This window comes from Salvelinus alpinus, chromosome 30, assembly GCF_045679555.1.
Source record: "Salvelinus alpinus chromosome 30, SLU_Salpinus.1, whole genome shotgun sequence".
NCBI classification, from domain to species: Eukaryota; Metazoa; Chordata; class Actinopteri; order Salmoniformes; family Salmonidae; genus Salvelinus; species Salvelinus alpinus.
The window spans coordinates 1534455-1549449 of NC_092115.1; the positions used below are offsets into that span (position 1 = coordinate 1534455).

General features: G+C 41.8%; 1 protein-coding gene across 5 annotated transcripts in view; it reads left to right on the top strand.

Annotated features, from left to right (window-relative positions):
• Positions 1–329: 329 nt before the first annotated feature.
• Positions 330–14995, top strand: part of LOC139559660 (FYVE and coiled-coil domain-containing protein 1-like) — a 60926-nt gene continuing 46260 nt past the window's right edge. For all 5 annotated transcript variants that reach the window (XM_071375850.1, XM_071375851.1, XM_071375853.1 and 2 more), the window contains exons 1-6: positions 330–424; positions 1004–1124; positions 6665–6771; positions 7460–7585; positions 13974–14080; positions 14564–14707. In XM_071375850.1, the coding sequence (XP_071231951.1) occupies positions 1064–1124; positions 6665–6771; positions 7460–7585; positions 13974–14080; positions 14564–14707 (545 nt within the window). In that variant the 5' untranslated portion in view covers positions 330–424; positions 1004–1063. The remainder of the gene's footprint in view (positions 425–1003; positions 1125–6664; positions 6772–7459; positions 7586–13973; positions 14081–14563; positions 14708–14995) is intronic.

Genomic DNA, 14995 nt, shown 5'->3' on the forward strand with positions numbered 1-14995 from the left:
CAGCTTTTTTGATAATGACAATAAAACAAATATTTTTTATATGTAAAAATTATTGCACAATCTATTGTTTACAAGCTCTTTTGAATGTTTCGTTTTTGTTTGTACCTCTCTTACAAATGTTTTTTTTTATCAATACATTTTAATCCTCTATTATTTGATCTTATTGGTGTGTCTAATTTTCAATTACGTTCTTTTGGTTTGAATTGTGTTGAGTTGTGAAACTTTTAGTGTGACACTGGGACATGTCACATGACTTCAGTCTGCTGGTTTATTTACTAATATTCTGCAAACTAACTATGCTGGTTGGAACGATATTGCGCGCAGCTATTGGCTAATGAAGGTGTCAATCATTATGAATGCCCAGCCTTAACGGTAGCACGTTTCCTCCTGCTGTAAACTCGGACCTGCCTGAGAATCTCTACAAGTACGTCTACTTCTGATTATATCTAATAAACTGTTTTGTCTGTATTAATGACAACCGATAGACGTTTCAGTTATATTTGTACCAGCTGTTGGTTGCCAGAGCTTGTAGCCTCGGAACAGCAGGTGCACGTTCCAGTCTGCGACTCTCAATATCTCTGTTTATTTAGGAACGTAGCCCGACGACACTGAGTGAAATGTTGTCCAAAATACCAACAACGATACAGCTTTAATACGCGTGTGATTTTGTTCTACCTAATATTAGTAAAATGTACCAAGCCATTACGTCAGTGGGAAGCCCACTGCTGTGTGATGTGATGTCATTATTGGGAGACGAGGATCACTGAATACTTTGTTGTCGCCGTTTTGTTCTTCTGTCTGTCGATTGATATGATGATGATGAAGAGTACAATCGATTAGGAAGTATTTGTTTAGTTGCAGGGACCATGAATAGAGAAAACAACAACAGTAGTAGTGACAGGATGGGGAGGCTGGGATCTGGATAATGTTTAGGATTATTTACAGAGGTTGTAGTCAACATTATAAACTGTGCCAATGCTCTTCTTTGTGTGATTCTTGGTAGCCGGTTGCAGACTCCTTGACCCCCCCCCCCATCCTTACTACTGATCTCACCACTACCATCATGTGTAACAAGACATCAGTAGGAGAGAACCAACTCCAGAGGATTATCAGAGATCTACACGGTATCTATTGTACAGTTCTCTGTACTCGCTACATGTGTCTGTGTGGATCCGTCCATATCAGGGGAGGCTGCTGAGGACGGCTCATAGTAATGGCTGGAACGGAGTCAATGGAATGGTATTAAACACGTGGTTGATACCGATCCATTGACTCCATTCCAGACATTATTATGAGCCGTCCTCCCCTCCACAGCCTCCACTGATACATAAGTAGCTGCCAAAATAATGAAAACACTTGAATAAATGAGGGATACCAAGTATATTGAAAGTATGTTGTGGTTCCTGAGTTAATTAAGCAATTAACAAGCGTAGGGTCATGTATAAACATGCTGGGCAGGCCATAGTTATGGCTACCAGGAGAATGCCTCCATCCACGGGGCACAAGTAGTCACTGAATGGTTTGATGAGCATGAAAACGATGTGAACCATATGTCGTGGCCGTCTGTCACCAGATATAATCCAATGTAATAATTATGGGAGATTCTGGAGTGGCGCCTGACAGTGTTTTCTACCACCATCAACAAAACAACGGTGTCACATCCCTCCTATAGAGTTCCAGACACTTGTAGAATCTATTCCAAGGTGCATTGAAGCTGTTCTGGATTGTGGTGGCCCAACACCCTATTTATTTTTTAAATGTAACCTTTAATTAACTAGGCAAGTCAGTTAAGAACAAATTCTTATTTGAAATGACGCCCTACGACGCTGGGTCAATTGTGATACAGCCTGGATTCGAAGCCCACTCCCGACCGGTCATGTTGTACAGCACCTGAGTGGCCCAACGGTCTAAGACACTGCAGTGCAAGCTGTGTTGCTACAGATGCTGGTTCAATACCCGTGCCGGCCTCGACTGGGAGACCCATGAGATGAATGTAGGTGTTTGGTTTCTCTCCCTCTAAAAACTGAAATAAATCATTCTAAATAACAAACTGGCTTTATTTACAAATTAGTAACAATGTTTCACCCCATGTTCAAGAATGGCCTTTTTCCTCGCTCATTTTACATTATTTGAAAAACTTAATTATCTCCAAAATTTAGTTATTTTTTAAACAAAGCGATTATTATTAATAATTAATTTAGAATTAAATAAAAGCCCCTTGGATATTCTCACAGATATATTATTAACCCTGTTATTAGCAGGACAATATATATTGGTTATGGATCCCGAGTGGCGCACAATGGGATTGCCTTGCAGTTCTCCAGCCGTATCCACTGAAAGCGAGCGAGGTTCAAGGCACGAGGGCAGGCGGCTGGGATGGTCCGCAGAGCTGCGCACAGAAGACCGACCTAGCCCATGGGGAAGGGAGGAGGAGGAGGAGGGGGGGGGGCATTGCACTAATAATGGGGCATTGCATTCCACACTGGGGCATTGCACTAATAATGGGGCATTGCATTCCACACTGGGGCATTGCACTAATAATGGGGCATTGCATTCCACACTGGGGCATTGCACTAATAATGGGGCATTGCATTCCACACTGGGGCATTGCACTAATAATGGGGCATTGCATTCCACACTGGGGCATTGCACTAATAATGGGGCATTGCATTCCACACTGGGGCATTGCACTAATAATGGGGCATTGCATTCCACACTGGGGCATTGCACTAATAATGGGGCATTGCATTCCACACTGGGGCATTGCATTCCACACTGGGGCATTGCACTAATAATGGGGCATTGCATTCCACACTGGGGCATTGCACTAATAATGGGGCATTGCATTCCACACTGGGGCATTGCACTAATAATGGGGCATTGCATTCCACACTGGGGCATTGCACTAATAATGGGGCATTGCATTCCACACTGGGGCATTGCACTAATAATGGGGCATTGCATTCCACACTGGGGCATTGCATTCCACACTGGGGCATTGCACTAATAATGGGGCATTGCATTCCACACTGGGGCATTGCACTAATAATGGGGCATTGCATTCCACACTGGGGCATTGCACTAATAATGGGGCATTGCATTCCACACTGGGGCATTGCACTAATAATGGGGCATTGCATTCCACACTGGGGCATTGCACTAATAATGGGGCATTGCATTCCACACTGGGGCATTGCACTAATAATGGGGCATTGCATTCCACACTGGGGCATTGCACTAATAATGGGGCATTGCATTCCACACTGGGGCATTGCACTAATAATGGGGCATTGCATTCCACACTGGGGCATTGCATTCCACACTGGGGCATTGCACTAATAATGGGGCATTGCATTCCACACTGGGGCATTGCACTAATAATGGGGCATTGCATTCCACACTGGGGCATTGCACTAATAATGGGGCATTGCATTCCACACTGGGGCATTGCACTAATAATGGGGCATTGCATTCCACACTGGGGCATTGCACTAATAATGGGGCATTGCATTCCACACTGGGGCATTGCACTAATAATGGGGCATTGCATTCCACACTGGGGCATTGCACTAATAATGGGGCATTGCATTCCACACTGGGGCATTGCACTAATAATGGGGCATTGCATTCCACACTGGGGCATTGCACTAATAATGGGGCATTGCATTCCACACTGGGGCATTGCACTAATAATGGGGCATTGCATTCCACACTGGGGCATTGCACTAATAATGGGGCATTGCATTCCACACTGGGGCATTGCACTAATAATGGGGCATTGCATTCCACACTGGGGCATTGCACTAATAATGGGGCATTGCATTCCACACTGGGGCATTGCACTAATAATGGGGCATTGCATTCCACACTGGGGCATTGCACTAATAATGGGGCATTGCATTCCACACTGGGGCATTGCACTAATAATGGGGCATTGCATTCCACACTGGGGCATTGCACTAATAATGGGGCATTGCATTCCACACTGGGGCATTGCACTAATAATGGGGCATTGCATTCCACACTGGGGCATTGCACTAATAATGGGGCATTGCATTCCACACTGGGGCATTGCACTAATAATGGGGCATTGCATTCCACACGGGCATTGCACTAATAATGGGGCATTGCATTCCACACTGGGGCATTGCACTAATAATGGGGCATTGCATTCCACACTGGGGCATTGCACTAATAATGGGGCATTGCATTCCACACTGGGGCATTGCACTAATAATGGCGCATTGCATTCCACACTGGGGCATTGCACTAATAATGGGGCATTGCATTCCACACTGGGGCATTGCACTAATAATGGGGCATTGCATTCCACACTGGGGCATTGCACTAATAATGGGGCATTGCATTCCACACTGGGGCATTGCATTCCACACTGGGGCATTGCACTAATAATGGGGCATTGCATTCCACACTGGGGCATTGCACTAATAATGGGGCATTGCATTCCACACTGGGGCATTGCACTAATAATGGGGCATTGCATTCCACACTGGGGCATTGCACTAATAATGGGGCATTGCATTCCACACTGGGGCATTGCACTAATAATGGGGCATTGCATTCCACACTGGGGCATTGCACTAATAATGGGGCATTGCATTCCACACTGGGGCATTGCACTAATAATGGGGCATTGCATTCCACACTGGGGCATTGCACTAATAATGGGGCATTGCATTCCACACTGGGGCATTGCACTAATAATGGGGCATTGCATTCCACACTGGGGCATTGCATTCCACACTGGGGCATTGCACTAATAATGGGGCATTGCATTCCACACTGGGGCATTGCACTAATAATGGGGCATTGCATTCCACACTGGGGCATTGCACTAATAATGGGGCATTGCATTCCACACTGGGGCATTGCACTAATAATGGGGCATTGCATTCCACACTGGGGCATTGCACTAATAATGGGGCATTGCATTCCACACTGGGGCATTGCACTAATAATGGGGCATTGCATTCCACACTGGGGCATTGCACTAATAATGGGGCATTGCATTCCACACTGGGGCATTGCACTAATAATGGGGCATTGCATTCCACACTGGGGCATTGCACTAATAATGGGGCATTGCATTCCACACTGGGGCATTGCACTAATAATGGGGCATTGCATTCCACACTGGGGCATTGCACTAATAATGGGGCATTGCATTCCACACTGGGGCATTGCACTAATAATGGGGCATTGCATTCCACACTGGGGCATTGCACTAATAATGGGGCATTGCATTCCACACTGGGGCATTGCACTAATAATGGGGCATTGCATTCCACACTGGGGCATTGCATTCCACACTGGGGCATTGCATTCCACACTGGGGCATTGCATTCCACACTGGGGCATTGCACTAATAATGCTGCTGACTAGGGAAACGTTCCCGCTGTTCTTAGTGCCAGTCTGCACGTTCAAACTAAAACAATGTAGCTAATAATGGCATCTTTATGCTTTTGTTAATAAAATAATGATAAAAATACTCTTTCAAAATGCTGTTGTTTATTTAGTTATGGATCCGAATTACCATGGTAATAAATATCACTGAATTACATAAATATCCTCTAATCCTCTATATGTAGTTATTGGCGGAGAGTCAGGTCATATTTTCCCATATACTGTAGGCCTGCCGTAGACGACGTGAGTCTCACTAGTGTTGAGTAATGTACTGTTAAAAGTGGTGTCGGTCTTATTTATTTAAAGAGCATATTGAAGTTAGAAGCAACAGGGTTTAAAGCAATAGCCAACAACTATTTTGTCACTGTTTCGCGCTGCTCTGAGACAAGCATGGGGACTGGTCTTGATCAATCAATTAGATTTTTATTTTCACTGAATCTCCATTTGGGTATTGGTAGACTACAATTAGAAATGTTATGCTCTTAGTGTAACCTTTCTTAACTGACTTGCCTAGTTAAATAACAAATGATTATATACAAGGATAGCCTACCCCTTCCTCCCCGTCGGGGAATTGAACCCCGGTCTCCCGTGTGCCCGCACGACACGGGGATTCTATAGCTAAATAGCCCAGTACTGTAGCCGACGCCCAACCGTCACGTTGTACAGCTCCATATTATTCTGCTCCATCCTAACCCAGAGGGTTTTTAATTTTTCATGGAATAGAAACACCATAATATTAATCAAATTAATGAAGCAAGTACCAGTCCAAATGTTTGGACACACCTACTCATTCCAGGGCTTTTCTTTATTTGTACTATTTTCTACATTGTAGAATAATAGTGAAGACATCAAAACTATGAAATAACAAACATGGAATGAGTTAACAACACATTCTTATTTACAAGGACAGCCTACTCCTTCCTCTCCGTCGGGGAATTGAACCCTGGTCTCCCGCGTGCCTGCATTCTCTAGTACAGCCACTATTGACGGCTATCAAACTGCAGAAAATAGTCTGAAACACACAGCGAATGGATCCAACCAATTTGCAGAGTCACATGCTTGATGTAGTTATTGCGTGCTAGGAATATGGGATAGAATACTAAACTTTTTATTATTTGTGTCAGTAATTTTGACCCCTACCTTATTTTGTGTGCATCCGTGTAGGTGTGTGGTGCATCAAGGTTGGCGTGATGAAGCTATAGCTTGTGTACACGTGTGTGTTGTGTATATGAACCTGTAGAAGCAGTGACTGATCTGAGTAAGGAACACAGAGAGACGGGTGAACCAATCACAGACGACAGCCCCAACCTGCATAAACTGTCCTACAAACTAGAGTACCTTCTACAGGTAATACACAGAAACTCACTCTCTCTTTCATAAACTGTCCTACAAACTAGAGTACCTTCTACAGGTAATACACAGAAACTCACTCTCTCTCTCTCTCTCTTTCTCTCATAAACTGTCCTACAAACTAGAGTAACTTCTACATGTAATACACAGAAACTCTCTCTCTCTCTCTTTCATAAACTGTCCTACAAACTAGAGTAACTTCTACAGGTAATACACAGAAACTCACTCTCTCTTTCTCTCATAAACTGTCCTACAAACTAGAGTACCTTCTACAGGTAATACACAGAAACTCACTCTCTCTTTCTCTCATAAACTGTCCTACAAACTAGAGTACCTTCTACAGGTAATACACAGAAACTCACTCTCTCTTTCATAGACTGTCCTACAAACTAGAGTACCTTCTACAGGTAATACACAGAAACTCTCTCTCTCTCTCTTTCATAAACTGTCCTACAAACTAGAGTACCTTCTACAGGTAATACACAGAAACTCACTCTCTCTTTCTCTCATAAACTGTCCTACAAACTAGAGTACCTTCTACAGGTAATACACAGAAACTCACTCTCTCTCTTTCATAAACTGCTAGGATACTGGAAAGCTAAATGATCCTAGATAGGACCTCAAGGTTTTCCTGGGAAAACTCCAGGGCCTGTGAATCTGAGCTGTTGTTGTGTGTTTACATCAGTTTGACCAGAAGGAGAAGGCGGATTTCCTAGGCAGCAGGAAGGAGTACTGGGATTACTTCAGAGAGTGTCTTGCCAAGACCAGAGGAGTTAATGACGGCCTGCGGTTTGTCAAGGCTATACCAGAGGTAATCCTCACTCATACACAAACCGATGAAGGCAATTTTCCAGCAAAATGGCCGCGGTCACCGTAATAACCATTCAAATAGCAATTTGTATTTTTTTTTTAAATACATAATATTTGTTTTGCTGTTCGAAGGTTTTATTTTTTTATTGTACTTTTTCTGACTGCATGTGCTGCCGTAGAAATAGAATGAGTAAAACAGCTGTCCCCATTCAAGTCAATAATGGCATAATGTGTGGACTGGCGGCCATTGTTTACCAGTCATATTACCAGGGTTACATGTTCCAAGCCTGTTCTATTCATTCTATTTACCAGTCATATGACCAGGGTTACAGGTTCCAAGCCTGTTCTACTCATTCTATTTACCAGTCATATTACCAGGGTTACAGGTTCCAAGCCTGTTCTATTCATTCTATTTACCAGGGTTAGAGGTTCCAAGCCTGTTCTATTCATTCTATTTACCAGTCATATGACCAGGGTTAGAGGTTCCAAGCCTGTTCTACTCATTCTATTTACCAGTCATATTACCAGGGTTACAGGTTCCAAGCCTGTTCTATTCATTCTATTTACCAGTCATATTACCAGGGTTACAGGTTCCCAGCCTGTTCTATTCATTCTATTTACCAGTCATATTACCAGGGTTAGAGGTTCCAAACCTGTTCTATTCATTCTATTTACCAGTCATATTACCAGGGTTAGAGGTTCCAAGCCTGTTCTATTCATTCTATTTACCAGTCATATTACCAGGGTTAGAGGTCCCAAGCCTGTTCTATTCATTCTATTTACCAGTCATATTACCAGGGTTACAGGTTCCAAGCCTGTTCTATTCATTCTATTCACCAGTCATATTACCAGGGTTAGAGGTTCCAATCCTGTTCTATTCATTTTATTTACCAGTCATATTACCAGGGTTAGAGGTTCCAAGCCTGTTCTATTCATTCTATTTACCAGTCATATTACCAGGGTTACAGGTTCCAAGCCTGTTCTATTCATTCTATTTACCAGTCATATTACCAGGGTTATAGGTTCCAAGCCTGTTCTATTCATTCTATTTACCAGTCATATTACCAGGGTTACAGGTTCCAAGCCTGTTCTATTCATTCTATTTACCAGTCATATTACCAGGGTTACAGGTTCCAAGCCTGTTCTATTTACCAGTCATATTACCAGGGTTACAGGTTCCAAGCCTGTTCTATTCACCAGTCATATTACCAGGGTTACAGGTTCCAAGCCTGTTCTATTCATTCTATTTACCAGTCATATTACCAGGGTTAGAGGTTCCAAGCGTGTTCTATTCATTATATTTACCAGTCATATTACCAGGGTTAGAGGTTCCAAGCGTGTTCTATTCATTCTATTTACCAGTCATATTACCAGGGTTACAGGTTCCAAGCCTGTTCTATTCATTTTATTTACCAGTCATATTACCAGGGTTACAGGTTCCAAGCCTGTTCTATTCATTCTATTTACCAGTCATATTACCAGGGTTAGAGGTTCCAAGCCTGTTCTATTCATTCTATTTACCAGTCATATTACCAGGGTTAGAGGTTCCAAGCCTGTTCTATTCATTGTATTTACCAGTCATATTACCAGGGTTAGAGGTTCCAAACCTGTTCTATTCATTTTATTTACCAGTCATATTACCAGGGTTAGAGGTTCCAATCCTGTTCTATTCATTCTATTTACCAGTCATATTACCAGGGTTAGAGGTTCCCAGCCTGTTCTATTCATTCTATTTACCAGTCATATTACCAGGGTTAGAGGTTCCAAACCTGTTCTATTCATTCTATTTACCAGGGTTAGAGGTTCCAAGCCTGTTCTATTCATTCTATTTACCAGTCATATTACCAGGGTTAGAGGTTCCAAGCCTGTTCTATTCATTCTATTTACCAGTCATATTACCAGGGTTAGAGGTTCCAAGCCTGTTCTATTCATTCTATTTACCAGTCATATTACCAGGGTTAGAGGTTCCAAGCCTGCTCTATTCATTATATTTACCAGTCATATTACCAGGGTTAGAGGTTCCAAGCCTGTTCTATTCATTCTATTTACCAGTCATATTACCAGGGTTAGAGGTTCCAAGCCTGTCCTATTTACCAGTCATATTACCAGGGTTACAGGTTCCAAGCCTGTTCTATTCATTCTATTTACCAGTCATATTACCAGGGTTACAGGTTCCAAGCCTGTTCTATTTACCAGTCATATTACCAGGGTTAGAGGTTCCAAGCCTGTTCTATTCATTCTATTTACCAGTCATATTACCAGGGTTACAGGTTCCAAGCCTGTTCTATTCATTCTATTCACCAGTCATATTACCAGGGTTAGAGGTTCCAAGCCTGTTCTATTCATTTTATTTACCAGTCATATTACCAGGGTTAGAGGTTCCAAGCCTGTTCTATTCATTCTATTTACCAGTCATATTACCAGGGTTACAGGTTCCAAGCCTGTTCTATTCATTCTATTTACCAGTCATATTACCAGGGTTAGAGGTTCCAAGCCTGTTCTATTCATTCTATTTACCAGTCATATTACCAGGGTTACAGGTTCCAAGCCTGTTCTATTCATTCTATTTACCAGTCATATTACCAGGGTTAGAGGTTCCAAGCCTGTTCTATTCATTCTATTTACCAGTCATATTACCAGGGTTACAGGTTCCAAGCCTGTTCTATTCATTCTATTTACCAGTCATATTACCAGGGTTACAGGTTCCAAGCCTGTTCTATTCATTCTATTTACCAGTCATATTACCAGGGTTAGAGGTTCCAAGCCTGCTCTATTCATTCTATTTACCAGTCATATTACCAGGGTTAGAGGTTCCAAGCCTGTTCTATTCATTCTATTTACCAGTCATATTACCAGGGTTAGAGGTTCCAAGCCTGTTCTATTCATTCTATTTACCAGTCATATTACCAGGGTTAGAGGTTCCAAGCCTGTTCTATTCATTCTATTTACCAGTCATATTACCAGGGTTACAGGTTCCAATCCTGTTCTATTCATTCTATTTACCAGTCATATTACCAGGGTTAGAGGTTCCAAGCCTGCTCTATTCATTATATTTACCAGTCATATTACCAGGGTTACAGGTTCCAATCCTGTTCTATTCATTCTATTTACCAGTCATATTACCAGGGTTAGAGGTTCCAAGCCTGTTCTATTCATTATATTTACCAGTCATATTACCTGGGTTACAGGTTCCAATCCTGTTCTATTCATTCTATTTACCAGTCATATTACTAGGGTTAGAGGTTCCAAGCCTGCTCTATTCATTATATTTACCAGTCATATTACCAGGGTTACAGGTTCCAATCCTGTTCTATTCATTCTATTTACCAGTCATATTACCAGGGTTAGAGGTTCCAAGCCTGTTCTATTTACCAGTCATATTACCAGGGTTATAGGTTCCAATCCTGTTCTATTCATTCTATTCACCAGTCATATTACCAGGGTTAGAGGTTCCAAGCCTGTTCTATTCATTCTATTTACCAGTCATATTACCAGGGTTAGAGGTTCTAAGCCTGTTCTATTTACCAGTCATATTACCAGGGTTAGAGGTTCCAAGCCTGTTCTATTCATTGTATTTACCAGTCATATTACCAGGGTTAGAGGTTCCAAGCCTGTTCTATTCATTTTATTTACCAGTCATATTACCAGGGTTAGAGGTTCCAAGCCTGTTCTATTCATTCTGTTTACCAGTCATATTACCAGGGTTAGAGGTTCCAATCCTGTTCTATTCATTCTATTTACCAGTCATATTACCAGGGTTACAGGTTCCAAGCCTGTTCTATTCATTCTATTTACCAGTCATATTACCAGGGTTAGAGGTTCCAAGCCTGTTCTATTCATTCTATTTACCAGTCATATTACCAGGGTTACAGGTTCAAATCCTGTTCTATTCATTCTATTTACCAGTCATATTACCAGGGTTAGAGGTTCCAAGCCTGTTCTATTCATTCTATTTACCAGTCATATTACCAGGGTTACAGGTTCCAAGCCTGTCCTATTTACCAGTCATATTACCAGGGTTAGAGGTTCCAAGCCTGTTCTATTCATTCTATTTACCAGTCATATTACCAGGGTTACAGGTTCCAAGCCTGTTCTATTCATTCTATTTACCAGTCATATTACCAGGGTTAGAGGTTCCAAGCCTGTTCTATTCATTCTATTTACCAGTCATATTACCAGGGTTAGAGGTTCCAAACCTGTTCTATTCATTCTATTTACCAGTCATATTACCAGGGTTACAGGTTCCAAGCCTGTCCTATTTACCAGTCATATTACCAGGGTTAGAGGTTCCAAGCCTGTTCTATTCATTCTATTTACCAGTCATATTACCAGGGTTAGAGGTTCCAAACCTGTTCTATTCATTATATTTACCAGTCATATTACCAGGGTTAGAGGTTCCAAGCCTGTTCTATTCATTCTATTTACCAGTCATATTACCAGGGTTACAGGTTCCAAGCCTGTTCTATTCATTCTATTTACCAGTCATATTACCAGGGTTACAGGTTCCAAGCCTGTTCTATTCATTCTATTTACCAGTCATATTACCAGGGTTAGAGGTTCCAAGCCTGTTCTATTCATTCTATTTACCAGTCATATTACCAGGGTTACAGGTTCCAAGCCTGTTCTATTCATTCTATTCACCAGTCATATTACCAGGGTTAGAGGTTCCAAGCCTGTTCTATTCATTCTATTTACCAGTCATATTACCAGGGTTACAGGTTCCAAGCCTGTTCTATTCATTCTATTTACCAGTCATATTACCAGGGTTACATGTTCCAAGCCTGTTCTATTCATTCTATTTACCAGTCATATTACCAGGGTTACAGGTTCCAATCCTGTTCTATTCATTCTATTTACCAGTCATATTACCAGGGTTACATGTTCCAAGCCTGTTCTATTCATTCTATTTACCAGTCATATTACCAGGGTTAGAGGTTCCAAGCCTGTTCTATTCATTCTATTTACCAGTCATATGACCAGGGTTAGAGGTTCCAAGCCTGTTCTATTCATTCTATTTACCAGTCATGTTTCTCTAAGGTAGTGCATAGTTTGTATTTACCAGGGTTAGTATAGTAGTTACATAGTTTGTATTTACCAGGGTTAGTATAGTAGTTACATAGTTTGTATTTACCAGGGTTAGTATAGTAGTTACATAGTTTGTATTTACCATGGTTAGTATAGTAGTTACATAGTTTGGTTAATGTTCTGAAGTGATTAGGTTATTCAACATGTTATGTTAACATTTGGACTAGGTTGTGTTCACGTTGTGACCATGTTATGTTAACATTTTGACTAGGCTGTGTTCACATTGTGACCAGGTTAAGTTTGTGACCAGGTTATGTTAAGGTTGTGACCAGGTTATGTTAAGGTTGTGGTAAAGTTGTGACCAGGTTATGGTAATGTTGTGACCATGTTATATTAACATTTGGACTAGGTTGTGTTCACGTTGTGGCCAGGTTAATGTTGTGACCAGGTTATGTTAAGGTTGTTGTAATGTTGTGACCAGGTTATGGTAATGTTGTGACCAGGTTATGTTAAGGTTGTTGTAATGTTGTGACCAGGTTAAGTTTGTGACCAGGTTATGTTAAGGTTGTGGTAAAGTTGTGACCAGGTTAGAGGCACGCTATCCCATCTGTCCTCCTGTCCACTCAGTGTAATCTTCCTGTCCATCTGGTGCTCAAGGGAATTGAACCTGAATCACATGTTGACTAGGTAACACATGACTCCAGTTCTCTGCTGCCAATGACTGGAACGAATTGCAAAAATCACTGAAGTTGGAGACTCATATCTCCCTCTCTAACTTTAAGCATCAGCTGTCAGAGCAGCTTACAGATCACTGCACCTGTACATAGCCCATCTGTAAAACACCCATCCAACTACCTCATTCCCATACTGTATGTATTTATTTATCTTGCTCCTTTTCTCTCCAGTATCTCTACTTGCACATTCATCTTCTGCACATCCTACCATTCCAGTGTTTAATTGCGAAATTGTAATTATTTTGCCACCACGGCCTATTTACTGCCTTACCTCCCTAATCTTACCTCATTTGCACACACTGTATATAGACTTATTTTTCTACTGTATTATTGACTGTATGTTTACTTATCCCATGTGTAACTCTGTGTTGTTGTATGTGTCGAACTGCTTTGCTTTATCTTGGCCAGGTCGCAGTTGTAAATGAGAACTTGTTCTCAACTGGCCCTACCTGGTTAAATAAAAAATAAATAAAAATGACTGGACTATTCTGGCTGCCTGGTGGCAGGATGTGTATATACAGCCATTGTAGGACCTTCCAATTCTGAGACAGAGTTTGATGTCTGTACTAACAATTCCTATAAGCTTTGAACTTCTATCATGAATCCATCCTGTCTTCTGTTGTGTTACAGTTAAAGACGTCCCTGGGTAAAGGTAGAGCGTTTCTCCGCTATTCTCTGGTCCATCAGCGTCTGGCTGATACCCTACAACAGTGTCTACTCAACCACAAGGTTACCAGGTATACACACACACACACCATCTGACGCCCAGCTGGATAAAAAGAAGACCTAGTACAGTGTATTGAAGCAGTACATGTCCAATATACCACAGCTAAGGGCTGTTCTCTGCTCGACGCTACGCGTAGTTCCTGCATACAGCCCTTCGACATGGCTGTTATAAACGGGTTACCAACGTAATTAGAGCAGTAAAAATACATGTTTCGTCATACCCGTTGTATACGGTCTGATATACCATGACTGTCAGCCAATCAGCATTCAGGGCTCGAACCACCCAGTTTATTGTTGTATATAAAGTATTTTATAACTGCGATGTTTCCCTTCCCCTGTTTAGTTTAGTTTTACTTCCTTAATGTCAGAGTACACTGTAGTCTGTCTTCCTGTCTCATATCCCACCAAAGCCAAATGTCAGTCTCTTTCTTTTCTAATAGCGTGTGTGTGTGTGTGTGTGTGTGTGTGTGTGTGTGTGTGCGTGTGTGTTCCAGTGAGTGGTACTTTGCTCGCAGTCCCTTCCTGAAGTCTCACCTCAGCAGTGACATCATCAGTCACCTGTATGTTCTCAACGAGGTCCAGTTTGACGTGGCATTCAGAGGTCACGACCTCGATGCCGATTGGCCCACATTCGCCAGGTATTACACTTTTGTTTACCCTTAATAGGAGTGGTCAGTAATCACCCCACGGTATCTCCTGGTGATCACTTCCTGGTTTCCATAGAATGGTACCAGCTAAAGGTACATCAAAACATCTAATCCAATCACATTGTGTTTGTCACATACGCCGAATACAACAGGTGTAGGTAGACCTTACCGTGAAATGCTTACTTACAAGTGTCGTGTTTGGACTACCATTAAATGTGAAGACTTATTTATATCAAATCAGTTCTCTAGGTTTATTTATTACGTGATTAAACTATTCAT